Source organism: Eleutherodactylus coqui, chromosome 3 (assembly GCF_035609145.1).
Source record: "Eleutherodactylus coqui strain aEleCoq1 chromosome 3, aEleCoq1.hap1, whole genome shotgun sequence".
Lineage (NCBI taxonomy): Eukaryota > Metazoa > Chordata > Amphibia > Anura > Eleutherodactylidae > Eleutherodactylus > Eleutherodactylus coqui.
In genome coordinates, this window is record NC_089839.1 from 8598947 (window position 1) to 8625361 (window position 26415).

The 26415-nt window shown below is 48.9% G+C and overlaps 1 protein-coding gene across 5 annotated transcripts in view; it reads left to right on the forward strand.

The window, feature by feature from the left end:
- The window catches only part of MARK1 (microtubule affinity regulating kinase 1), a 127333-nt gene that overhangs the window by 48064 nt on the left and 52854 nt on the right, over nucleotides 1–26415 (forward strand). For all 5 annotated transcript variants that reach the window (XM_066595098.1, XM_066595096.1, XM_066595097.1 and 2 more), the window contains exons 2-3: nucleotides 14572–14775; nucleotides 16655–16708. In XM_066595098.1, the coding sequence (XP_066451195.1) occupies nucleotides 14572–14775; nucleotides 16655–16708 (258 nt within the window). The remainder of the gene's footprint in view (nucleotides 1–14571; nucleotides 14776–16654; nucleotides 16709–26415) is intronic.

The following is a 26415-nucleotide window of genomic DNA, read 5'->3' on the forward strand; positions in this document are numbered from 1 at the left end:
AGTATTATAGTAGTTATATTCTTGTACATAGGGGGCAGTATTATAGTAGTTATATTCTTGTACATAGGAGGCAGTATTATAGTAGTTATATTCTTGTACATTGAGTGCAGTATTATAGTAGTTATATTCTTGTACATAGGGGCAGTGTTATAGTAGTTATATTCTTGTACATAGGGAGCAGTATTATAGTAGTTATATTCTTGTACATGGGGGCAGTATTATAGTAGTTATATTCTTGTACATAGGAGCAGTATTATAGTAGTTATATTCTTGTACATGGGGGCAGTATTATAGTAGTTATATTCTTGTACATAGGAGCAGTATTATAGTAGTTATATTCTTGTACATAGCGAGCAGTATTATAGTAGTTATATTCTTGTACATAGGGGGCAGTATTATAGTAGTTATATTCTTGTACATAGGGGGCAGTATTATAGTAGTTATATTCTTGTACATAGGGGGCAGTATTATAGTAGTTATATTCTTGTACATAGGGGGCAGTATTATAGTAGTTATATTCTTGTACATAGGGGCAGTATTATAGTAGTTATATTCTTGTACATAGGGGGCAGTATTATAGTAGTTATATTCTTGTACATAGGGGGCAGTATTATAGTAGTTATATTCTTGTACATAGGGGCAGTATTATAGTAGTTATATTCTTGTACATAGGGGGCAGTATTATAGTAGTTATATTCTTGTACATAGGGGGCAGTATTATAGTAGTTATATTCTTGTACATAGGGGGCAGTATTATAGTAGTTATATTCTTGTACATAGGTGGCAGTATTATGGTAGTTATATTCTTGTACATTGGAGGCAGTATTATAGTAGTTATATTCTTGTACATAGGGGGCAGTATTATAGTAGTTATATTCTTGTACATAGGGGGCAGTATTATAGTAGTTATATTCTTGTACATAGGGGGCAGTATTATAGTAGTTAAAGTATATTCTTGTACTGTGATAAAATGGACCAGCACTTTTCTGATCTTTATGCTTCTGTCACTTCATTCCTCCCCGCTTACAGAATATATACAAAGTACATAAGTCAGCAGAGCTGCTACCAGGGTAACGACAATATGAAATTTGTTTTCCTTTCAGAGGCATGATATTAGAGACATTAAGAAAAAAAGTGAAGGTATTTAGCTAAATCCATTTTAAAGAACGTCCTTATCATTTAGGTTGAGCGCTCTTTGTGCAGCACTGATGTTAATATCAGCTGTGTCTGGAATTGCTCTGTAAAGCGGATGGAATGGTTGCGTTTTGTCAGCAGTATAGTGTAATAATTGGTCTCTCCAGGAGAAGCTGTCGCTCAATGACCTTGTCTGCTGCTTTGTGTTAATAATTCCATTTTATCCCAGAACCTGCGCTCGCTGGTGTATTTGTGCTCGGTTACTATGGCAGAGGCAGAACACAATGATCGGACGAAAGGAACAAATCGGGAGAGTCGTGTACCTGAGAAATAAGCCCTTCATTATACTTCTGTGCCACGTACTGAGACTAAAAGCAAATTTTTATTGCTCCTTCTGAGAAAAATGGTCATCTGCTTTGCTAGCGTTTTTAGGGTGTACAAGGTACCTGCATGTGGATTACTGTTAATTGCCGGGCTGCCCCTGAACTTATCCCTTGAAGGAATAACAAGCCTAACAAGTTTGGAGCTGTCAGCTCTCCTGTGTGGTGTAGTATATAGAGGAGCTGTCCTGTGCGGTGTAGTATATAGAGAAGCTGTCGGCTCTCCTGTGCGGTGTAGTATATAGAGGACCTGTAGGCTCTCCTGTGCGGTGTAGTATATAGAGGAGCTGTCAGCTATCCTGTGCGGTGTAGTATATAGAGGAGCTGTCGGCTCTCCTGTGTGGTGTAGTATATAGAGGAGCTGTCGGCTCTCCTGTGCGGTGTAGTATATAGAGGAGCTGTAGGCTCTCCTGTGCGGTGTAGTATATAGAGGAGCTGTCGGCTCTCCTGTGTGGTGTAGTATATAGAGGAGCTGTCGTCTCTCCTGTGCGGTGTTGTATATATGGGAGCTGTTGGCTCTCCTGTGTGGTGTAGTATATAGAGGAGCTGTCGGCTCTCCCGTGCGGTGTAGTATATAGAGGAGCTGTCGGCTCTCCTGTGCGGTGTAGTATATAGAGGAGCTGTCGGCTCTCCTGTGTGGTGTAGTATATAGAGGAGCTGTCGGCTCTCTTGTGTGGTGTAGTATATAGAGGAGCTGTCGGCTCTCCTGTGTGGTGTAGTATATAGAGGAGCTGTCGGCTCTCCTGTGTGGTGTAGTATATAGAGGAGCTGTCGGCTCTCTTGTGTGGTGTAGTATATAGAGGAGCTGTCGGCTCTCCTGTGCGGTGTAGTATATAGAGGAGCTGTCGGCTCTCCTGTGTGGTGTAGTATATAGAGGAGCTGTAGGCTCCCCTGTGTGGTGTAGTATATAGAGGAGCTGTCGGCTCTCCTGTGTGGTGTAGTATATAGAGGAGCTGTCGGCTCTCCCGTGCGGTGTAGTATATAGAGGAGCTGTCGGCTCTCCTGTGTGGTGTAGTATATAGAGGAGCTGTCGTCTCTCCTGTGCGGTGTTGTATATATGGGAGCTGTTGGCTCTCCTGTGTGGTGTAGTATATAGAGGAGCTGTCGGCTCTCCTGTGCGGTGTAGTATATAGAGGAGCTGTCGGCTCTCCTGTGTGGTGTAGTATATAGAGGAGCTGTCGGCTCTCTTGTGTGGTGTAGTATATAGAGGAGCTGTCGGCTCTCCTGTGCGGTGTAGTACATAGGGGAGATGTCAGCTCTCCTGTGTGGTATAGTACATAGAGGAGCTGTAGGCTCTCCCGTGCGGTGTAGTATATAGAGGAGCTGTCGGCTCTCCTGTGTGGTGTAGTATATAGTGGAGCTGTCGGCTCTCCTGTGCGGTGTAGGATATAGAGGAGCTGTCGGCTCTCCTGTGCGGTGTAGTATGTAGAGGAGCTGTCGGCTCTCCTGTGCAGTGTGGTATATAGAGGAGCTGTCAGCTATCCTGTGCGGTGTAGTATATAGAGGAGCTGTCCGCTCTCCTGTGTGGTGTAGTATATAGAGGAGCTGTCGGCTCTCCTGTGTGGTGTAGTGTATAGAGGAGCTGTTGGCTCTCCTGTGCGCTGTAGTATATAGAGGAGCTGTCCTGCGGTGTACTATATAGAGGAGCTGTCCTGCGGTGTAGTATATAGAGGAGCTGTTCTGCGGTGTAGTATATAGAGGAGCTGTCCTGCGGTGTACTATATAGAGGAGCTGTCCTGCGGTGTAGTATATAGAGGAGCTGTACTGCTGTGTAGTATATAGAAGAGCTGTCCTGCGGTGTAGTATATAGAGGAGCTGTACTGTGGTGTAGTATATAGAGGAGCTGTCCTGCGGTGTAGTATATAGAGGAGCTGTACTGTGGTGTAGTATATAGAGGAGCTGTACTGTGGTGTAGTATATAGAGGAGTTGTACTGTGGTGTAGTATATAGAGGAGTTGTACTGCGGTGTAGTATATAGAGGAGCTGTCCTGCGGTGTAGTATATAGAGGAGCTGTCCTGCGGTGTAGTATATAGAGGAGCTGTCCTGCGGTGTAGTATATAGAGGAGCTGTCCTGCGGTGTAGTATATAGAGGAGCTTTTCTGCGGTGTAGTATATAGAAGAGCTGTCTTGCGGTGTAGTATATCGAGGAGCTATCTTGCGGTGTAGTATATAGAGGAGCTGTCCTGCGGTGTAGTATATAGAGGAGCTGTCCTGCGGTGTAGTATATAGAGGAGCTGTACTGCGGTGTAGTATATAGAGGAGCTGTCTTGCGGTGTAGTATATAGAGGAGCTGTCTTGTGGTGTAGTACATAGAGGAGCTGTCTTGCGGTGTAGTATATAGAGGAGCTGTCTTGCGGTGTAGTATATAGAGGAGCTGTCTTGCGGTGTAGTATATAGAGGAGCTGTACTGCGGTGTAGTATATAGAGGAGCTGTCCTGCGGTGTAGTATATAGAGGAGCTGTACTGTGGTGTAGTATATAGAGGAGCTGTCCTGCGGTGTAGTATATAGAGGAGCTGTACTGTGGTGTAGTATATAGAGGAGCTGTACTGTGGTGTAGTATATAGAGGAGTTGTACTGTGGTGTAGTATATAGAGGAGTTGTACTGCGGTGTAGTATATAGAGGAGCTGTCCTGCGGTGTAGTATATAGAGGAGCTGTCCTGCGGTGTAGTATATAGAGGAGCTGTCCTGCGGTGTAGTATATAGAGGAGCTTTTCTGCGGTGTAGTATATAGAGGAGCTGTACTGCTGTGTAGTATATAGAAGAGCTGTCTTGCGGTGTAGTATATAGAGGAGCTATCTTGCGGTGTAGTATATAGAGGAGCTGTCCTGCGGTGTAGTATATAGAGGAGCTGTCCTGCGGTGTAGTATATAGAGGAGCTGTACTGCGGTGTAGTATATAGAGGAGCTGTCTTGCGGTGTAGTATATAGAGGAGCTGTCTTGTGGTGTAGTACATAGAGGAGCTGTCTTGCGGTGTAGTATATAGAGGAGCTGTCCTGCGGTGTACTATATAGAGGAGCTGTCCTGCGGTGTAGTATATAGAGGAGCTGTACTGCTGTGTAGTATATAGAAGAGCTGTCCTGCGGTGTAGTATATAGAGGAGCTGTACTGTGGTGTAGTATATAGAGGAGCTGTCCTGCGGTGTAGTATATAGAGGAGCTGTACTGTGGTGTAGTATATAGAGGAGCTGTACTGTGGTGTAGTATATAGAGGAGTTGTACTGTGGTGTAGTATATAGAGGAGTTGTACTGCGGTGTAGTATATAGAGGAGCTGTCCTGCGGTGTAGTATATAGAGGAGCTGTCCTGCGGTGTAGTATATAGAGGAGCTGTCCTGCGGTGTAGTATATAGAGGAGCTTTTCTGCGGTGTAGTATATAGAGGAGCTGTACTGCTGTGTAGTATATAGAAGAGCTGTCTTGCGGTGTAGTATATAGAGGAGCTATCTTGCGGTGTAGTATATAGAGGAGCTGTCCTGCGGTGTAGTATATAGAGGAGCTGTCCTGCGGTGTAGTATATAGAGGAGCTGTCCTGCGGTGTAGTATATAGAGGAGCTGTACTGCGGTGTAGTATATAGAGGAGCTGTCTTGCGGTGTAGTATATAGAGGAGCTGTCTTGTGGTGTAGTACATAGAGGAGCTGTCTTGCGGTGTAGTATATAGAGGAGCTGTCTTGCGGTGTAGTATATAGAGGAGCTGTCTTGCGGTATAGTATATAGAGGAGCTGTCTTGCGGTGTAGTATATAGAGGAGCTGTCTTGCGGTGTAGTATATAGAGGAGCTGTCCTGCGGTGTAGTATATAGAGGAGCTGTCCTGCGGTGTAGTATATAGAGGAACTGTTCTGCGGTGTAGTATATAGAGGAGCTGTCCTGCGGTGTAGTATATAGAGGAGCTGTCCTGCGGTGTAGTATATAGAGGAGCTGTCTTGCGGTGTATTATATAGAGGAGCTGTCTTGCGGTGTATTATATAGAGGAGCTGTACTGCGGTGTAGTATATAGAGGAGCTGTACTGCGGTGTAGTATATAGAGGAGCTGTACTGCGGTGTAGTATATAGAGGAGCTGTCTTGCGGTGTATTATATAGAGGAGCTGTCTTGCGGTGTATTATATAGAGGAGCTGTACTGCGGTGTAGTATATCGAGGAGCTGTACTGCGGTGTAGTATATAGAGGAGCTGTACTGCGGTGTAGTATATAGAGGAGCTGTCTTGCGGTGTATTATATAGAGGAGCTGTCTTGCGGTGTATTATATAGAGGAGCTGTACTGCGGTGTAGTATATAGAGGAGCTGTGAGGTCTTCTATCTCAGTAAGTACAGCCGGTATATATGCAGCCGGTATATATCGTTTACTCATAGGGGCACACCCAATCATCAGTTTAGTTGTCCTATAAGTTTTCCTCTCACTGCAGCCGGGATATGACGAGTCCCACCACGATCCACGGGGTCAGAGACCAGTAAGAAGGCGGCTCTGGGTCGGCAGTTCCGGCCCGGCTGGTGCCAGACACATGCAGCGTTCCCATGTCACGGCCATTCCTGCGGGGACAACAGGAATCCAGGGTTCTGTTTATGGAAAGTTTCACTGTTAAAGGCTCATTAGACACCAGAAGCCCCTCTAACTGTGACAACGTATCCCAAAGCCTTACAGCCGTCTGTCATGTCACCGCCAGGGGCGCTCTACTACTGCACTGATGGATGAAGTCGCAGTAGCGCACGGCGGGGACTTAACCCCTTTCTGACCGCAGTAAGCCTTTTTTTTTTACTGCAGTCACTAATGGGCTTTAACCCCTTAGTGACCAGCCCATTGCCTTTTTACGTCCTAGCTTGCTGGGCCTTATTCCCTCAGGACGTAGAAACATGTTTCCTGCGGGGATTAAGGCCCTGCAAGCTGAGGACGTGACAGCTCCAGGCTGCCGTCTCCCAGAGGTAGCCGGCAACCTGGAGCTGCCATTCCGGGCCGTGGATCCCCTCCCCTCGGTCACATGATCGCCGGCGATCATGTAAAAGTTAGTAAAAAGTTGAAAAAAGTTAAAGAAGCAGCTGCTCTAATGGATCAGATCCATCAGGGCAGCTGAAAAATACTCACCCGCAGGTGTCCTAGCCTCCCGGGTCCCGTCGGCGCCTTCTGTGCATGCGCACTGGACGTCGGGCGCACGCACAGAAGCCGCTAACGGCCCAGAAAATTTTAAAACTCTCTGCTCCCGGCTCCCTTGTGTAGCCGAGAGCAGAGAGATGTCACCGGGAGCTCCTGTATGCGGATCACATGATTGCTGCTATCCAATGGCTAACAGCGATCATGTAGAGTAAAAAAAAGTTTGAAAAAAGTTTAGGTTTCATCTCCGCTCACGGCTTATATCCTGGAGATTTTACGGGGGCCCGCAGTACGTGTCGCCTGGTCACGTGATCGCCGTTTTCCACTTGAAAATGGCGATCACGGAAAAGTAAAAAAAGTTAAAGTTTCACCTCCAATTACAGACCCGATCCGTGAGGGGAGGGGAAATTACTTACCTAAGGCCTCCGGCAATGTCCCCTGATGGGATTTTTATCCGCAGACGCTACCCCAACTTTGGCGCTTGTGCCCATCAGTAAAATGGTGGACAGAAGCGCAGAAGCTGTGGAGGGCCTGTTAAATTTAAAGTCTCCTTGCTCCTGGCTACTAAAGGTAGCCGAGAGCCTGGAGCAGTGATCGTGGGCTGCAGTGAGTGGTCCCCGGTCCTGTGATCGCCGTTATCCAATGGATAATGGCGATTACGTAAAAGTTAAGACACAGTTGAAGTTTGATGCGCCTTTCGGTTTGAGCCCTGTTGTGCATATGGACATAATATTAGGGCCACAATGAGTATGTTTCTGAACACAGGACAAACAGGGGTATCCATTTTGGGTGCAAATCCTCATTTTAATGTGCACTATAGAAAAAAAATCCCATCTTTTTAATGACATATTAGCAAAAATATGAAATTTTATTTTTTCTCCTCTAAATTGCATGAATTCCTGAAAAAACAACTGTGGGGTCAAAATTTTCCGGACCCCTCAGTGATTACATTAAGGGGTGTAGTTATTAAAATGGGGTCGTTTGTGGGGGGATCTATCATTCTGACACCTATGAACCTTTGCAATCTTGGTGCAGGAAAACAAAATGTCCCTCAAAATGCTAAAAGTGAATGTAAAATTTGTACGTCTCTTAAATGGTTTAAAAAACTGAAGTTTTTCCAATGTGCTTCCAGAATAAAGTAAACAGATGGAAATATACATCTTATCAAAAATTTCCCACTTTTGGTGCTTTTAATAAATATGCATAAATTCTATCGAACTATTTTCACCTCCTAAACGAAGCACAACATGTGATGAATAAACACGATGTCAGAATCAGTGGGATCTGCAGAACCTTTACGGAGTTGTTCCATGTCAAAGTGACACTTGGCAGATTTCCAAAATTTGGTCAGGTCATTAAGGCGCAAACAGGCTTGGTCACTAAGGGGTTAGGCCTGCATCTTTTTGAGTCAGTGGCTTTGTTGACTACTGACAGCCCGGCTCCTGCTCTAACTGTCAGGAACGGAGAAACCTCAGATCCTGGCAGTGTAACCCCTTGTATGCCACAATAAATACCAACTGCAGCATGTAAGTAGATAACAGAGGGTGTGGTTACAAGGTACCGCTGGGTTCCCATGGCAGCCAGAAGCCTGACAAAGGCCTCCATGTCTACCATGTATCTCCCCGTATTAGGCCCCGCCTCCTGCGGTTTCACACCCCGCCAATATACGCTGCCCTTCTCTATAAGGGGAGGAGCGGGACAGGCCGGGTGCTAGTACACTGAGCTCCCGCCCCCTCTCCGCCCCTCACCACTGTTTGCAATGGGACGGACGGGGGTGGCGCTAAGTTCCGCCCCCATCCCGCCAATCCCATTGCAAACAGTGGTGAGGGGGCGGAAGCTCAATGCACTAGCACCCAGCCACCCGCTCCTGCCCTTGCAGGGAAGGGCAGCCTATATATTGGCCGGGCGTGAAGACCCGCCTGTCTGAATAAGCCATAATTTGATTTTAAAAAAGTAACTCTATAATTCCTATTTTTCTTTTGTTCACCTCAAAATGGTGCCAATAAAGCGACCGCTCTGCTCACGAAAAAACAAAGAGCCCCGCAGAGCGCCGCTGCCAGGAGAAGGAAAGGGTGCTGGGTCTTAGAATTCAGCGATGCAGGTTCAATTTTCTTTAAAAACATGTTTTTATTGTGCAAAAGTAGTAAATATGTAAAATGCGTCTCTATAAGCCGGCGTCGCAGTAATCGCCCTGATCTAGATAAGAAAGTCGTTATGTATTGTTACATGGCGAACGCCGAAAAAACAAAACCCCAAAACAATGGCGAGTTTCTGTTTCCATGTCCTCAGAAAAAATGTAGTCCGACACATTATGTGCACCGCGGGGTGCGGACATGAAAACATGCAACTCGGCCCAAAAAACCACAAGCCCTCGTACGGCTGCCAGATAGTTATGGGTCTAGCAAAGCCATGTTGAAAATCGCCTGGTTCCAATTTTCCCAAGTACCCTGTTGTACCGCCTCTAGCTTGGATACAGGATGTGATACAGGCAGGCATGGAGGTTCTAGTACCCTGTTGTACCACCTCTAGCTTGGATACAAGATGTGATACGGGCAGGCATGGAGGCTCTAGTACCCTGTTGTACCACCTCTAGCTTGGATACAGGATGTGATACAGGTGGGCATGGAGGTTCTAGTACCCTGTTGTACCGCCTCTAGCTTGGATACAAGATGGGATACAGGGGGCATGGAGGCTCTAGTACCCTGTTGTACTGCCTCTAGTTTGGATACAGGATGTGATACAGGTGGGCATGGAGGCTCTAGTACCCTGTTGTACCACCTCTGGCTTGGATGCAAGATGTGATACAGGCGGGCATGGGGGCTCTAGTACCCTGTTGTACCACCTCTGGCTTGGGTATAAGATGGGATACAGGGGGCATGGAGGCTCTAGTACCCTGTTGTACCGCCTCTAGCTTGGATACAAGATGGGATACAGGGGGCATGGAGGCTCTAGTACCCTGTTGTACCCCCTCTAGCTTGGATACAGGATGTGATATGGGGACATGGAGGCTCTAGTACCCTGTTGTACCGCCTCTAGCTTGGATACAAGATGTGATACAGGTGGTCATGGAGGCTCTAGTACCCTGTTGTACCACCTCTGGCTTGGATACAAGATGTGATACGGGAGGGCATGGAGGCTCTAGTACCCTGTTGTACCACCTCTAGCTTGGATACAAGATGTGATACGGGAGGGCATGGAGGCTCTAGTACCCTGTTGTACCACCTCTGGCTTGGGTACAAGATGTGATACAAGTGGTCATGGAGTCTCTAGTACCCCATTGGGCTGACTCTAGTTTGGATACAAGATGGGATACAGGGGGCATGGAGGCTCTAGTACCCTGTTGTACCATCTCTAGCTTGGATACAAGATGTGATACGGGCACGCATGGAGGCTCTAGTACCCTGTTGTACCGCCTCTAGTTTGGATACAAGATGTGATACAGGCAGGCATGGAGGCTCTAGTACCCTGTTGTACCGCCTCTAGTTTGGATACAACATATTTGCCTGAGATGTACGGTAACTAAATGCTGAGTTTTGCAGCAAAATGAGAACTCTTCTTAGAGCCGGATTGTTTCATTTTTTTAATTTATTTTTTTTATAAAAAGATGAAAAGTTCTTCCACCTTTTTATACCCTTTGGGGGAAATTTGCTAAGAACTGGCAGTTACGCGGCCCTTAAAAGGTACCAGAATTACACGTTCTCCCCTATCTACAGGATAGCCACAGGATAGGGGAGAACTTGCTGATCTGTGGGGGACCCAGTCTCGAGAATGGGGGTCCCCCGTGCCCCCCATCCTCCTCAATGTGTGGTTACTGCACCCCCTGCAAAGAGGAGACTGGTCGAGCAAGGGTTCCAGCGCTCCATTGGCTTTCCATGGGACTGCGGAGATGGGCGAGGGGCACCTGCTCGGGCATTTCCGTCAGTCCCATTGTAATGAATGGAGTTCGGACCATGCATTCTCGGCCGGCGGTCCCTTCATGCTGACGTCACTGAGGGGGGTGAAGCGGGCACGAGAGTCTCAAGATCAGAGTGATCTCCTCAGTGAGCCCCCCAGCGATCAGCAGGTTATCTCCTCTCCTGTGGATAAGAGAGAAGGTATAAGCTTGGATCTACAGTTTGTGCACCCGAAATGCAGATCGGCGCCCTCTACAGACTGACCATGATTTGCCCTATGATTTGCATGACATTTTAGCACGAGGTGTTGGGCAGCCCCTCCCACTGCGGCAGTGGAATCTATCTCTGACCCCGGCCAGCGACCCTGCGTAGCTTCACTTTTTTGTATTGCGGATGACCGCGGTCGCTCGCCGGCTGCGATGCACAGTACAGATTTTTTAGTTTATTTTGGGTTTTCCCGCACCGTCGATAGGCGATGACATGGGTAGCCGCGGCCTATCTGCAATGCGGATGCGCTGCGGGTCGGACGGCTTCCTTTCACTGCAATGGAAGCTGTCTGTGCGGACATCGCGCAAAAATGTGAGACTGGCCGAAGTCCCGTCCGCTATTCGTAATACTTTGGAAAAGTAGCAAGAAAAGTGTAAAAAGGGCAAAAAGTCAGAAATTATGGCACAAGTGTGGCAGGTACAATGAGATATTGATGACCTGTCACCACTGCTCATGGGAGCGCTACGGCCTCTTTTCAGGCCAGTGACGTCATGTTCATCTGTCACATGACCTGAGAGCTGCAGTACTAGGCACAGCCACTAGGAATTGTACAGCGCTGTGCCTGGTAGGGCCGGGTCTAACAGCTGGGTGATGCTTCCCGGCGGAGGACCCCCACTGAACAGATATTGATGACCTATCCTGAGGACTTTCTGGTTGTGAATGTAAACAGATATTTCACATGGAGAGCAAGCAGAGATTTTTAACCACTATGGCGGCCATATTGGTTGTCACCCAGCTTTCCCAGAAAGAGACATCACTAAGGTGAACTGTAAAATGTCCCAACAATCAAGTCTGTTCACTTTTATCGCTGATAGAACAGCCTGTCAGCAGCGGTGGGGGTCATCCTGTGCGGCGGCGGCGCTCTGCGACAGGTGCCGGGGGTGGCAGCGCGGCTAAGAATGTGCCCATATGTTCTCTTCCGCCTTCATTGGCTCCGCAGTAATAATGCTACAGCACCGTGCAGTTGGTCGCCGACTTTTATCCTCTTCTGGAAATATTTAGCATGTTTCGGATGCTTCTGAGATGACGAGGACGCCGCGCTCTTCCTGTTGGAACCGGTCACTTGCGAAATCCGAGATCCCCGCTGCTACTTCAGAGTTCTGTGGCCTCGTAAGGGGTGTAAGCACTTTAGGCGAGGGCTACGCTGGCCACAGCCGGGACGCTCACGGGCAGCCGGGACGTCACATGACCTTCTATAGAGATACATTTAGATACTTTGTAGTACGACCTAAAAAATGTCTTTTAAAAAACAAAAATTTGCTCTCTATCGCCACCTATTAACTTTTTTATTTTTCGTCGATTGGATTGTGTGAGGCCTTTTTTTTTGCGCAGTGACCTGTAGTTTTTATTAAAGACCCTTTTTAGGGTACGCGCAACTTTTGGATCGCTTTTTATTCAAATTTTTCATGGAAACGGGGTTGACCAAAAAGGTGCAGCCCCGGCATTGTGTGTATTCTGTTCAGACGGGTAATAATGGGATGTTTTAATGATCTGTACTTTTGTAGACGCAGTGATGCTAATTATTTTTCTTATTATTGGGTGAGATGACTGGAATGGGGGGGGGGGGGACTTTTACTACTTTTTATTTTTTTTGTAATATTTTATAAAACTTTTTCACACTTTTTTCCGTCCTCACACGGGACTTGAACTTGCGATCACACGGTTTTCATGCAATAGAGTGATGCTACATTATACGGTGTTCTGACAGGCAGACGAGCCATGGGCAGGCCTTGAGAGGCAATCAGTCACGGCAGCCCTGGGGGTCTTTAGAAGGCCCCCAGGACTTGATTGCTGACCAATAGCAGAGCAGCACTTAGCGGGGAAACGCAAAGGAAGAAAATCGAATGTGTTCTGCTGCGGCGTCGCTCCACGATCTGTGCCGATGACGTTGATTTTGATGCAGAAATTGGCGCTAATTTTGGTGCTAATTTTTCTGCTGCTGACAATTTGCACCAATTCGGCGACATGTGAAGACGCCCTTAAAGGGTTAACACCCCGGTCGCTGGTCACGGCTGTCGCTGGTCACGGCTGTCGCTGGTCACGGCTGTCGCCGGCGGGCGTCACTATGTAGGCTTGGCTCTCTAAGAGCGTATGTGGCCCGCATAAGACGTGCGTTTTTTTTCGCACGCGTAGAATATACAGCAAACATGCGTGCACATGCCCATGTTAACCCCTCGCAGCCCGTCCTGGTGTGTAGGAAGCGTGTAATCCGCACCAGAATACGACACGCTGCGGTTTATTCACACACGTTAATAAAAAGCCGTGTGATTGGCTCGATAGATATCGATCAGCTCTTAGCTCCGTGTATTACACGCGTGTACAATGTGCGCATATCACGCAGGCGACTTTTGTCCATGTGAGCCCTAAAGCTGACAATCCCTTTAAGCGGATGTTCTCTGACCGCCGCTCCGCCGTCAGCATCGCTTGTGGGCACCCAGCTTTCCCGGAAGGCGTGAACGCTGCGACTGCTGACGTGTTTTGCTCCGTGTCGTACAGATGGCGGTGTCTCCGCGGTCTGCTTGTCTGTCACATCGATGCCAGCCAGTACAGTGCTGCTGTCTGTGGCGCGGATGATGTTGCGGCCGCAGTGCGCCGCGCAGGCTATGGTTTGTACGCGCGATGTAAGTATGGAGGGCGGTGACGTCCGCTCGCTCTCAGGGTCACTCCGCTCGTTACAACAAGAGGCGGATTACGTTTCTGCTTTTGCGTCTTCTCCGGACCGCAGGATTGCCTTCGCCCGTAAACGCTGTGAAAGAGACCCTCCGGCCGAGACGCTCTGCCTGTCAGCGAATCACAGCATGGCCTTCATTCTGCAGTGTTATGGGGGTACCGGCCGGCACCGTTATGGGGGCCTGTGGGTGTTTCTGTAATGACTGCACTGATATAGGCGTATGGTGGCGGACTCTGTTATGGAGGCACCGAGGCGGTCTCTGTTATGGAGGCACCGAGGCGGTCTCTGTTATGGAGGCACCGAGGCGGTCTCTGTTACGGAGGCACCGAGGCGGTCTCTGTTACGGAGGCACCGAGGCGGTCTCTGTTACGGAGGCACCGAGGCGGTCTCTGTTACGGAGGCACCGAGGCGGTCTCTGTTACGGAGGCACCGAGGCGGTCTCTGTTATGGGGGCACCGAGGCGGTCTCTGTTACGGGGGCACCGAGGCGGTCTCTGTTATGGGGGCACCGAGGCGGTCTCTGTTATGGGGGCACCGAGGCGGTCTCTGTTACGGGGGCACCGAGGCGGTCTCTGTTACGGGGGCACCGAGGCGGTCTCTGTTATGGGGGCACCGAGGCGGTCTCTGTTATGGAGGCACTGAGGCGGTCTCTGTTATGGGGGCACCGAGGCGGTCTCTGTTATGGGGGCACCGCGGTGGTCTCTGTTATGGGGGCACCGAGGCGGTCTCTGTTATGGGGGCACCGAGGCGGTCTCTCTTATGGGGGCACTTTGATTGTCGTCTGGTTCTAGTACGGCTACTTCTCTTATGAGGGTTCCGTGGCTGACCCTTTTCTGGGGGCACTGCAGCCTGCACCATTATGGGGCGCTGTGGCCGTCTGTTCTATTGAGCTGTATGACCGTATCAGAATGGCATTCGGCTGTCATCACTGCAGCGGCGCGACCTGTTCTTGGTGGCACATCGACTGGCACAGTTATGGGGGTGCCAGGTACCTGTTCAGAATGATGAGCAGCTGGGGGGCCATATAGGAACATCATACCAATAGAGGCACATAGAGGGCGCCGTAACCTAGTTTATTCTTGAAGTAGTCGTTAAATATAAGCCTCCTCATTGAATATACTGACCGTTACCCATCTTCCCTTGCAGCATACATCGCTGGACGGGTACCCCGAACCGCACGTTCCTCCCACAAAGTCAAGCAGTCGACAAAGCCTCCCGCGATGTCGCAACTCTATAGCGTCCACCACCGACGAGCAACCGCACATCGGAAACTACCGCCTGCTGAAGACCATCGGCAAAGGAAACTTCGCCAAGGTGAAACTGGCCCGACACGTGCTGACGGGGAGAGAGGTGAGTGCGCAGAACGGGCGCAGAACGCGCCACTCCGCGGCAGAAGGGCAGAGGTCAGGCCTCAGATAGATTTCCTTTAATTGTTCAGCTCACCTCGGACGGCCGAGAGCGATCCAGCTGCCAAGGAGATGCCAAGGCCCCGTCCAAGGCCCATTGTTGTCTGTGAGCTGCTGTATGGTAAAGGGGGGTCATTCTCTTGTATGGCCGCATTGTGCGACTCCGTTATGGCCTATTAACAGCCTCCCCGACAGCCAAGTCCGCTCCGCAGCAGATGAAGCTAATGGACTCAACAGCTGTTCCTAACTTCAGTTCATTTCTTTGCGTTGACTTCCTCGGCCCACGCAAGTCACAGCGCAGAAGAGCTTCAGGGGGAAGTTGAAGGACTTGTAAATTTAAAGCGGACTCGTTCCCTCTCCTGACGGGTTCGATTTATCTATTCCCATGAACTCAGGATTCTTTTCTCAAAAGGTTAAATCGTGTTGTTCCTCTGTTATTCTTCCTGGAAATGTATGAGTAAGTATGGAGAATTACTATTCCTTGTGTCCCTGTACAGTCTGGCACTGCCAGGGTTAAAGGGAGAGTAGTGGCACATCATTGGGTGCTTGAATGGTAACACCCAGTTGCCAGTTCATTTGTTCCTTTCCAGGAGGAATAACAGAGGAATGACATTGTGAAGACTTCTAAGAAAAGTTGCTGCAGAGTTTTTATTTAACCCCTTCCCACCCCATGATGTACTTACACGTCATGGATGGGAAGGGGTTCCTGCAAAATGCCATACATGTACCGCGTTATCTGCAGCAGGAGCCAGCTGTGACTGACAGCAGGGGTCCTGCTGCAATGGTGGGGATCGGCCCAAACACTAAGCCCCGCCTTTAATCACCTTCATTGCTGTGATCAGTGGCATGTATGGAGTTAACAGAGAGCTCCCACTATGATGTTATCAGCTCTCCATCTAATCATGTAGGGCCGATGGGCTGCCATCTCAGCTGGAGGTCTAACTGTGGCCTCTTGGTCTGCCATAGCAAGTCCTGGCAAGCAAACCCAGTAATACACTGCAATAGAGAAGTACTGCAGTGTATTATCTAAGCGATCATAGGATCGCAGGTTCAAATCCTGTACAAAATAGTAAATAAAAATAAATATAAATAACCCCGTATCACACTTTTCCATTTTTATCAAAAAACAAGTAAAACAACTTAAAAAAGTGAATGCAAACCGCAGCTCGCCAGACAACGAGCGAACCTCTACGGCTGAGCTGGGGGCAGAATCTAAGTAATGGCGTATGACAATGTTTGCACCCTAGGCGGGTCATAAGGGGTTAAAATACAAGGATTTACTAGGACAGACATTCCAGGGAGCCACATTGTGTCCGCAGGCTCCGCTTCCTGTCCTTTTAAGGCCGAGGATCGCTGCTTCCCTGAAGTGACACAAAAACGCCTCGCATCTGCGGGAAAATCGTATGTTGGCGAGCGCGATATTGGGGCGAGTTCCACGGGCTGATGTCGCGCTCGCTTGTGAGAAATCAGCCTAATGCTGCTGTAAGGACATGTTCACACGTTAAAGTGGCGGATCCGCGGCGCGTCCGTCCGCTCTGCTGTGTAATCGCACCAGGCGTGCGAGGCTGAGCCGCAGAAGTCGGCTGCGCGTTTTTATGTAGATTCGCACACGGATTTCGCTCCATTCAGTCAGACAAATTAAAGAATTGACCCATCAAGACCCGTTTGTCCATCCATGCTAGATAGACTTTGGCGCGGATTCTCGTAGAAGGCGACCGGATGGTAAAATGATGTGGATTTCGCCGTGGAACGCGCACAAAAACAACAAAACCGCTCTTTATACGTTTCGTTTTGCTAATTCTGTCTCTTTCTTTACCGCGCAGGTCGCTGTGAAAATCATTGACAAGACTCAGCTAAACCCGACGAGCCTACAGAAGGTAAGACAGACGCCGGCTTATCGCTGCTTACCCCCCTAAGACATCAGGCGCTTCTCTGATTGGCCGGCGCTGCTCACGTGACCCGCGGATCGCTTTAAGAAAAGCTATTGCATAGAGGTGCAGGCGAGGCGTTTGGTGATCCTCTTAAAGGTTTCTTCCGTATCCAGTGATTACCAGGGCTCCCACAATCCCAGGTCCCCCCCTCATGACCGGTGGTCAGGAGGGGTCAATAGGGAGCGCTGCTGATCCCTTCAACTTCTAGATGGAAGCAGCCGGGCGAGTGAAGTACTGAGATCGGTAGGGGTCCCCGTAGGTGATAAATGTAATTGGTGGGAGGTGTTAATGGTGTATTCTTATATTGCGCTTCATGATTATTGGGGCCCAACCACCAATCCTGCGAATGAAGCGGCTGCAGCATTGCGCCCCCTTCTGACTCTGCACAGCGCTGCAGTCGGCCTCATTCACTTATCGTTGTGCTGAAGGTGGCTGTTGGCATAGCCAGAATTGATCAGCTTCTTGCAGCTTTGCCCAGTGATGGATGGATGGCGTGTAGGGTGTACAGAGTAAGGTGGCGGCATTATATGGGCTGAGCCACAACCGCCAACAGGTCGGCTGCTACAAGAGGTTGCATTTTGGGTGGAGTCACAGAAATCTGTAATACCAAGTCTGGTCACTGCAGTGAGAACGGAGCTGTTTGCTTCCTGCAGAATCCTCTCAGCGCACCAGCTCAGCTGATAGTTGAATGGCAAGGATCCTGGGCAAGCAAACTGCACTGATCTACTATTAATGGTGTATCTAGAGGATAGGACAACCCCTTTTACTTTTAGGTTTGGGCGAGTTCTACTTTAGAGGGGTTTTCCAAAATTTAAAGGAGTGATCCTGGGGTAGTAAATGGTGTAAAAAGAAAAATAAAAGCCGTCACTCACCCTTTCATGTTATACGTGGTCCAGCACTGCCACCCCAATCCCCTTCGCTCTGATCCTTGCTGATACAGGAAGTGATGACGTCACCTTCGTTGCTCACATGACCACTGCAGCCAATCACTGACCTCAGTGGTCACATGCCATTCAGGCATACATGACCATTGGCTGTAGGAGTCATGTGAGAGATGAACATGCAGTCCTTGCTTTCTGTATCAGCGGGGATCAGAGCAGAGGCCATTGGGTTGGTGGTGCTGTAATGGAGGCAACGTGTGAGGGTGAGTAATGGCGTTCTTATGGTTTTACGCCATGCCCTACCTGGGGGCACTTTTTTAAATGACATAAAAACCCGCTTAATGGGGTTTACTGGGACTAAACTACTGATCACCTATCCTCAGGAATGGTCATCAGTCGTGGATCAGTCCAGTTCTGCTTCTGGGGATCGCTGCCGATCAGCTGAAGATGCCCCGGTGACAGCTGCAGCCTCTTCTTAGGCCTGTAACGTCACGTTCATCGGTCACATGACACTGAGATGCAATACTGGGCACAGCCTCTATACAATATACGGCGCTGTGCCCTGTATGGACTGAAGTGACAGCGATGCTCACCCGGGCACCGCTGTCACTTCAATCAGCTGAGTGACGGATCCCCGGCAATCGACTATTGATAACTTATCCGGAGGATGGGTCATCAATAACTTACTTCTGGGCTCCCCTTGAACCCTTTAGACCCTCCTGGGGTCTCCACACAGTGTATAGGTTTCTGGGATCTCTACGGGTCCTGCTCCATAGCAGGCTGTTCTCGGCCCACCGTTCCGACGGCCGCCACCCTCTAGCTCACAGGTGTCAAACACAAGGCCCGCGGGCCGAATCCGGCCCGCCGCCTCATTTTCTGTGGCCCGCAGGCTATGCAGTAAGTTTCCTCACTCCTCCGTGCTGCTGTCAGTAGGCAGTCTGCTCTCGGCTTGTTCTGTCTACTGCAGACAGTAATAGAGGAGTGCCGATAGCAGACTGACAACGGCCGCGGAGGAGGGAAGGGGAGTGCAGAGAACATGATCTCTGCAGCAAGGAGAGCATCGCTGAGGAGGAGCAGCTGCAGGGTGAGAGCCTTGTGTGTGTGTATATATGTGTGTGTGTGTCATATATATATATATATATATATATATATATATATATATATATATATATATATATATATATATAATGTGTGTGTGTGTGTATATGTGTGTGTGTGTGTGTCTCTATATATATATATATATATATATATATATATATATATATATATAATGTGTGTGTGTGTGTATGTATGTGTATATATATGTGTGTGTGTGTGTGTGTGTGTGTGTGTCTATATATGTGTGTGTGTGTGTGTCTATATATATGTGTGTGTGTGTGTGTGTGTCTATATATATGTGTGTGTGTGTGTGTGTGTCTATATATATGTGTGTGTATATATGTGTGTGTGTGTGTGTATATATATATGTATGTGTGTGTGTGTGTCATATATATATATATATATATATATATATATATATATATATATATAAATGTGTGTGTCTGTATATATGTGTGTGTGTCTGTACGTATATGCGCAGAATGGTGTGTGGGTGTATGCGCAGAATGGTGTGCGTCTGTGCGGGTGTTTGCGCAGAATGGTGTGCGTCTGTGCGGGTGTATGCGCAGAATTGTGTGCGTCTGTGCGGGTGTATGCGCAGAATGGCGTGCGTCTGTGCGGGTGTATGCGCAGAATGGCGTGCGTCTGTGCGGGTGTATGCGCAGAATGGCGTGCGTCTGTGCGGGTGTATGCGCAGAATGGCGTGCGTCTGTGCGGGTGTATGCGCAGAATGGCGTGCGTCTGTGCGGGTGTATGCGCAGAATGGCGTGCGTCTGTGCGGGTGTATGCGCAGAATGGCGTGCGTCTGTGCGGGTGTATGCGCAGAATGGCGTGCGTCTGTGCGGGTGTATGCGCAGAATGGTGTGCGTCTGTGAGCGCAGAATGGCGTGCGCCTGTGTGAGCGCAGAATGGCGTGCGCCTGTGTGAGCGCAGAATGGCGTGCGCCTGTGTGAGCGCAGAATGGCGTGCGCCTGTGTGAGCGCAGAATGGCGTGCGTCTGTGTGTGCGCAGAATGGCGTGCGTCTGTGCGCAGAATGGCATGCGTCTGTGTGTGCGCAGAATGGCGTGCGTCTGTGTGCGCAGAATGGCGTGCGGGTGTGTGCGCAGAGTGGCGTGCGGGTGTGTGCGCAGAATGGCGTGCGGGTGTGTGCGCAGAATGGCGTGCGGGTGTGTGCGCAGAATGGCATGCGTCTGTAAGCGCAGAATGGCGTGCGTCTGTAAGCGCAGAATGGCGTGCGTCTGTATGCGCAGAATGGCGTGCGTCTGTATGCGCAGAATGGCGTGCGTCTGTATGCGCAGAATGGCGTGCGTCTGTATGCGCAGAATGGCGTGCGTCTGTAAGCGCAGAATGGCGTGCGTCTGTATGCGCAGAATGGCGTGCGTCTGTATGCGCAGAATGGCGTGCGTCTGTATGCGCAGAATGGCGTGCGCGTGTATGCGCAGAATGGCGTGCGTGTGTATGCGCAGAATGGCGTGCGTCACTGGCCACTATGGGGAACCTTATTACCAATCGGGTCACTGTGGGGTTTACTTTTACTTTACTGTCTTACAATTAGAATCGGCCCTTTGAAGGCAACCATAAGGCTGATGTGGCCCTTGGTGAAAATGAGTTTGACACCCCTGCTCTAGCTGGACTGTCATCCAGGCACGTTCCCCTCCGAGGTTCTTCATCTTCTATATCTGTGTATCGATCTTCAGAGATGATGATCTGCTTTCTGTGGCTTTGGCTCTGGATGGAGGGTTCTCTACGTCACAAGTGGAGTTATAGACGCTTTCTGTAGCGCCGCATCCACCTCCTGAGCGCTCTATATTTAGACGTCTCTCACTCCCTAAATGGGATCCGGCGGCGGCGGTCTCGTGAAGGACAGTTAGGAACATTCGCTCAGGAGTGAAGACGCTGATTTCATATTCTGTTCTGGAAGTGTTATTGCAGTGTATTATGGAGGGTCGGTAAGATAGCGGAGAGGAGGCGGCATATTATAAGCCCAATGTACGTACAATGACGGAGGAGTGGAGGCCAGCCGTTTAACCCCTTCCTGCTGTGGCCCTTTTGGTTCTTCTTCCCCCCTCCCCCGCCCGGTGACATATCCGCATGGGGGCTTATTGTTTGCGGGACAAATTGTAGTTTTCATTGATGCCATTTAATCTTGCAGGAAATGTAATAAAAAACATTTAGTGCATTGGCAAAAGACCCCGCAATTTCGCCCTTTTTTTTCGGGTGGGGTCTGCATGCAATCTTGTTGCAGCTAGCCATTTGGGTGACAAAGATAGCCCCCTCCCAAGCGCCACTGCTGTCAGAGCTGACATTTAAAGGATTAACGGCATGGATTGGAGTTATCTCAGATTCCAGCAGTTGCAAGTTGTCAAAGACAGCTGACACCCTCTGTGTAAAGGCAGGTTCGGCTCCAGAGCCGGCTCTATACGGTGACATCCAATGAAAGGTCAGGTCTTTGCAGGGTAGGTCATCAATAGTAGATTAACAGCAGTCCAGCCCCTGGGAACCCTGCTGTTCTCTGAGTTGGTGCACTCATGCACTGAGCTGATTTCTGTAGGAAGCAGACAGCTCCGTTTTTACTGCAGTGGCTAGGCTTGGTATTACAAGCATTGAATTGAATGGGAACGTTGCCTGTAATACCACGCCTGGCCACTGCAGGGAGAATGGAGCTTTCTGCTTCCTGCAAAAATCAGCTCCCTACATAAGCATATGGGCTTGGTGAATAGCTGATCTTCAGGAATCTTGGGCGGTGGTGGCAAATCCTCACCAAACTACTATTGATGACCTATCTTAAGGATAGGCCATCAGTAGTTTAACACTGGACAGCCTTTAAGTCAGCCTATTAGACTTTAGGCTTTGGTTGATGAATCCCAGTAATTCAGGTAACATCCACTGCCTGTCTTTGGACCGAGAGCTTCCCTGAGGGGATAAAGGATCCTAATGGATGGATTTGTCTCTCTTGATCCTTTCATTTCCAGATAAGTGGCCCAATAGTTGTCTGGCGGCAGCTTATCCCGTCCTCATCTATGACTGACTGACTGCCTGTTTACTATGAATGGAGGCCTGCAGGTCAGAGCGGTCCCCGGCCCAATCCACCTCCAGTGATCCTCGCTCCTGTGTGAAAGCATCGGAGCAATCATTGCTGGGACGGCTGTCAGGCACTGTAGCCCCCGACACTCATCCCCTGTAGGTGGGCCTTTCTGTAGTCCTACATCTCACCCTGCACTAGTAATCAGATTTTTCTCAAAAACCTCTATAAGTGGACAATCTGTCTTAAGAACTGTCTTGGGAAGCATTAATACCACTTTGCTGCGATATGGATCCATTGGATTTGGGCTACCGGGTATTCACCTTTTTGGCCCGTTTAGAGGGATCTGGTCTTAGCTGCAGGTAACCTACCGGACATTACCTACCTAAGGAGTAGTCTCAGTACAGTGATGGCTGATGACAGGAGATCAAAAGCTATTGGAGCATAATACCGAGGGCTCAGGCTAAGGGCTAAGGTCAGGACAGGCAGAGTTCAGAGAATTGGGTATGTGACATGGTCTGGGTTAGGACAAGCAGAGTTTGGGAAAGCTGGGTACACAGGCTGAGAGTCACAACTAGCAGGCAGATAGGATACAGAACACCTTTACTTGTAACACTAGGGACTTTATTGCTCAGGTATCTACCAGGGAAAGGTGCCTTAAATAACCTGGGAAAGGCTGGGGACAGGAAAGCTGGGTGGATGTTCACCCTTAAAGGGAACCCGTCATTAACTATAAGTACCATAAACTAAGTTATGGTGCTTGTACTTTAGGTGACATGGAGCTGTGTCCCCGTTCCTGTGGTATGGGAGTGTGCACTCACAGCCTTCTGAAAAGAGTCGAGCTGGTAGTGTGCGCCAACTGAACGCCGCAGGAGCTGAGAGCCGGGTGAGTATGAAAAGAGGCGCCCCGGACTCCATGCCACCTGAATTATAACTTAGATGACAGGTTCCCTTTAAAAGGAGGACTGAGCACGTGCATGGTCAGCGGCGGGAGGAACGATGCAGCATTGGCCACACAGCGGATGGGAGGGCCGAGGACACCAGTGACCAGCAACAGAGGGAAATGGGAGAAGGCGCCAATAGTCACGGTTGGCGGCCAGAAGTACTGCTTTGTTTTTTTTTAAAATGCACCTGTTAAATTTCTCCTAGCCTGCATATAAGGGCATGTTGGTGATCCGCGACTTTGTCTTGTACCGACAGACACGCCCCATTTTTTGCTTGTCTTTCCCCTTTTAAAGTTGGTGGTGTGGCATCTCATGCTGAGAAACATCACTTCAGGCTGGGGGGGGGGGTGTTGGTTCATCAAACCATCGTATATACCTTCCCAAGCTAAGGACCACCGGCTGATCGCCGAGCCGCTTGTGAGCGTTACTCAGTTTATAAATAGGACGATCAGTAAGTTTGGGCTGGAAACGGTTTGATTTTCGGTTTGAGTTTGGGAACCTTTGCGGCAAAGAATATAGAACGCAGACCGACCCTCTGATATCACAGGCTGCTATGCTCAAAGGTTTAGGGACTCTGTGAAGGAAAATCTTTCAAGGTGGGAACTTTATGAAAGTAGGGCATCCAATGAACCCGCCCATGAAGAACACTCACTTTATGTGCAACAGCACATCCCTCTCGTCTGATTGGCCGAGAAGGATCACCTGACTAGTTCCTTAACTGCTTTAGAAGAGAAGTAGTTGCAGTTCGGTGGTTAAGAGGTTTTGGGCCAATCGGTGGATGCTACTCTATGGTATCAAAGAAGCCTAAATAAAGCCTTGGCCTCCTCAGGTTCCTTCCGCCATCCTTCTCTATTTATAGTTTCTTGTTGCCAACTTCTTATCCTAAGGATCTGGACAGAATCTGCTTTGATGGAATCTTCCTATCTCAACCAGCGGCCTTCTCATCATCCTTCAGTGCTTCCAAAATGTCATTTCATTACTTAGGGATTTGCTTCTGATCTATGTTGGCGCCCTGCCCGGACCACTACGGTCGGGAAAGTTCCATCAGGTCTTCTACCGGTTGTACATTTCTTCAGTCCGTCTCAAACTCTCTATCTTCAACATGCAAGACGTCCTGCGTTTCTTCTTCAGTCCTTGCGTTGTGGTTTCTTAGCCTTGGGTATACTTCATGTATTTTTATTTTGTTCTCTGTATTCCCGGTAGATAAATATCACACCGTAAATATACCCTGAGAACGGACCCAACGCGTTTCAACTGTTCAGAAGTCTATGTTCAGGAAAAAGAGGGTTGGGGATTGGGTGTATATCGAACGCTGTATTGGAGATAAAACAGTTAAAAAGTTTTTTAAAAAGTTACAAAAATTTCTCATATTGAAAAACTCTTGTGAGCGCGTTTCTTGGTCTGTGAGCACTCTGTAGAACGTATACTAGTCAGAGTGTGGTAGAAATCGCTGCGTGAAGGTTTTCTAGATTCACTGAGAAAATGGGTAAATATATAAAAATAAAATAGAACTTTTATCTAAATACTTAAAGGGGTTGTCCCGCGCCGAAACGGGTTTTTTTTTTTTTTCAATAGCCCCCCCGTTCGGCGCGAGACAAACCCGATGCAGGGGTTTAAAAAAAAAAAAGGATAGTACTTACCCGAATCCCCGCGCTCCGGTGACTTCTTACTTACCTTGCGAAGATGGCCGCCGGGATCTTCACCCTCGGTGGACCGCAGGTCTTCTGTGCGGTCCATTGCCGATTCCAGCCTCCTGATTGGCTGGAATCGGCACACGTGATGGGGCGGAGCTACGAGGAGCAGCTCTCCAGCACGAGCGGCCCCATTCAGAAGGGAGAAGACCGGACTGCGCAAGCGCGTCTAATCGGGCGATTAGACGCTGAAAATTAGACGGCACCATGGAGACGGGGACGCCAGCAACGGAACAGGTAAGTGAATAACTTCTGTATGGCTCATAATTAATGCACGATGTATATTACAAAGTGCATTAATATGGCCATACAGAAGTGTATAACCCCACTTTGTTTCGCGGGACAACCCCTTTAAAACAACCGGAGCCCCGGGCTCTATACATATATGGACATACAACAAATATTAGTGTTGGCCCCCGGATGTTTCCAACCTATATCGCATGAGCAAAAATCTGTGGCGAGAGAGGGTACTCTATCCTGGTGGAGAAAACGGGCACTGCAGATAAATATCACACCGTAACTATACCCTGAGAATGGACCCAACGCGTTTCAACTGTTCCAAAGTCTCATCAGAGAAGAGAGGGTTGGGGATTTGGTGTATACACAGCACTGTATCATATGACCTTTATAGGAGGGCGGCGTGTATCTGTTTCTGAATGTCATTGCACAATCCCTGGCGTTCTAAAAACTATTCGCACATAGCGGGATTCGTATATAGTGGATCAAGCGATCCCTCAGATCTGGGGAGATCACTGTTCAATGTGACGCTTTGTCCACCACCCCTTCTACTTGCTAATGGCCTAGATCAGTGACCGGCAGTGCAGTAGACAGATCTACGATGGGCCCCGACGCGTTGGATCTGTTCTCAGGGTATATTTAGGGTGTGATATTGGAGTACCCTCTCTCTCGCCTCAAGAGTTTTGCTGATGGATATAGGTTGGATATATCCAGGGGACAGCAGTAATATTTGTGTGGGCTTTCCCACCTCTCGGGGTCCTTCTTCAGGCTAGATGACATACCGTATATACCGGCGTATAAGACGACTTTTGAACCCCGAAAAATCTGCTCTGCAGTCGGGGGTCGTCTTATGCGCCGGTAATACAAAAAAAAAAAAGTGTAAAAAAAAAAAATTTTATTAATCACCTCCCACGGCGTCCTGTCGCGCTCCGGCAGGATGTCGCTCGCTCCGGCAGGCTGTCGCTCGCTCCTCGTCCCCGCCGCAGCATAGCTTTCTGAATGCGGGGCTTGAAATCCCCGCTTCCAGAAAGCTAATACACACGCCGGCAGCCATGACAGCATTGAATGGCTGTGATTGGCTAAAGCACACGTGGCTTCAGCCAATCACACTATTCAATGACATCATTGAATGGCTGTGATTGGCTGAAGGCGCACGTGTTAGCAATCACACCCATTCAATGATGTCATTGAATAGTGTGATTGGCTGAAGCCACGTGTGCTTTAGCCAATCACAGCCATTCAATGATGTCATGGCTGCCGGCGTGTGTATTAGCTTTCTGGAAGCGGGGATTTCAAGCCCCACATTCAGAAAGCTATGCTGCGGCGGGGACGAGGAGCGAGCGACAGCCTGCCGGAGCGAGCGACATCCTGCCGGAGCGCGACAGGACGCCGGGGGAGGTGAGTAATAAAATTTTTTTTTTTTCTCCACTGAATACCGGCGTATAAGGTGACAGTTGGGGGGTCGTCTTATACGCCCCGTCGCCTTATACGCCGGTATATACGGTAGATCCGAAGAGTATGTTATATGTCCATATATGTATAGAGCCCGGGGTTAAGTAAGTTATATTTTATTTTTATTTATTTACCCATTTTCAGTGAATCTATGGTGAATCTGACGAGCCATGTAGTCGGAAGAACAGAGAGAACTGAGTTTTCTTTAATCTTGCAGATGGTCGTTGACTATTTTCCGGCTCTGTTCACAGTTGTGTTGTGGTTCCATTCATTACTAAGAGTACCGCGCATTGCCGGGTCGGTTGTACAATGAATACCACCAGTGCC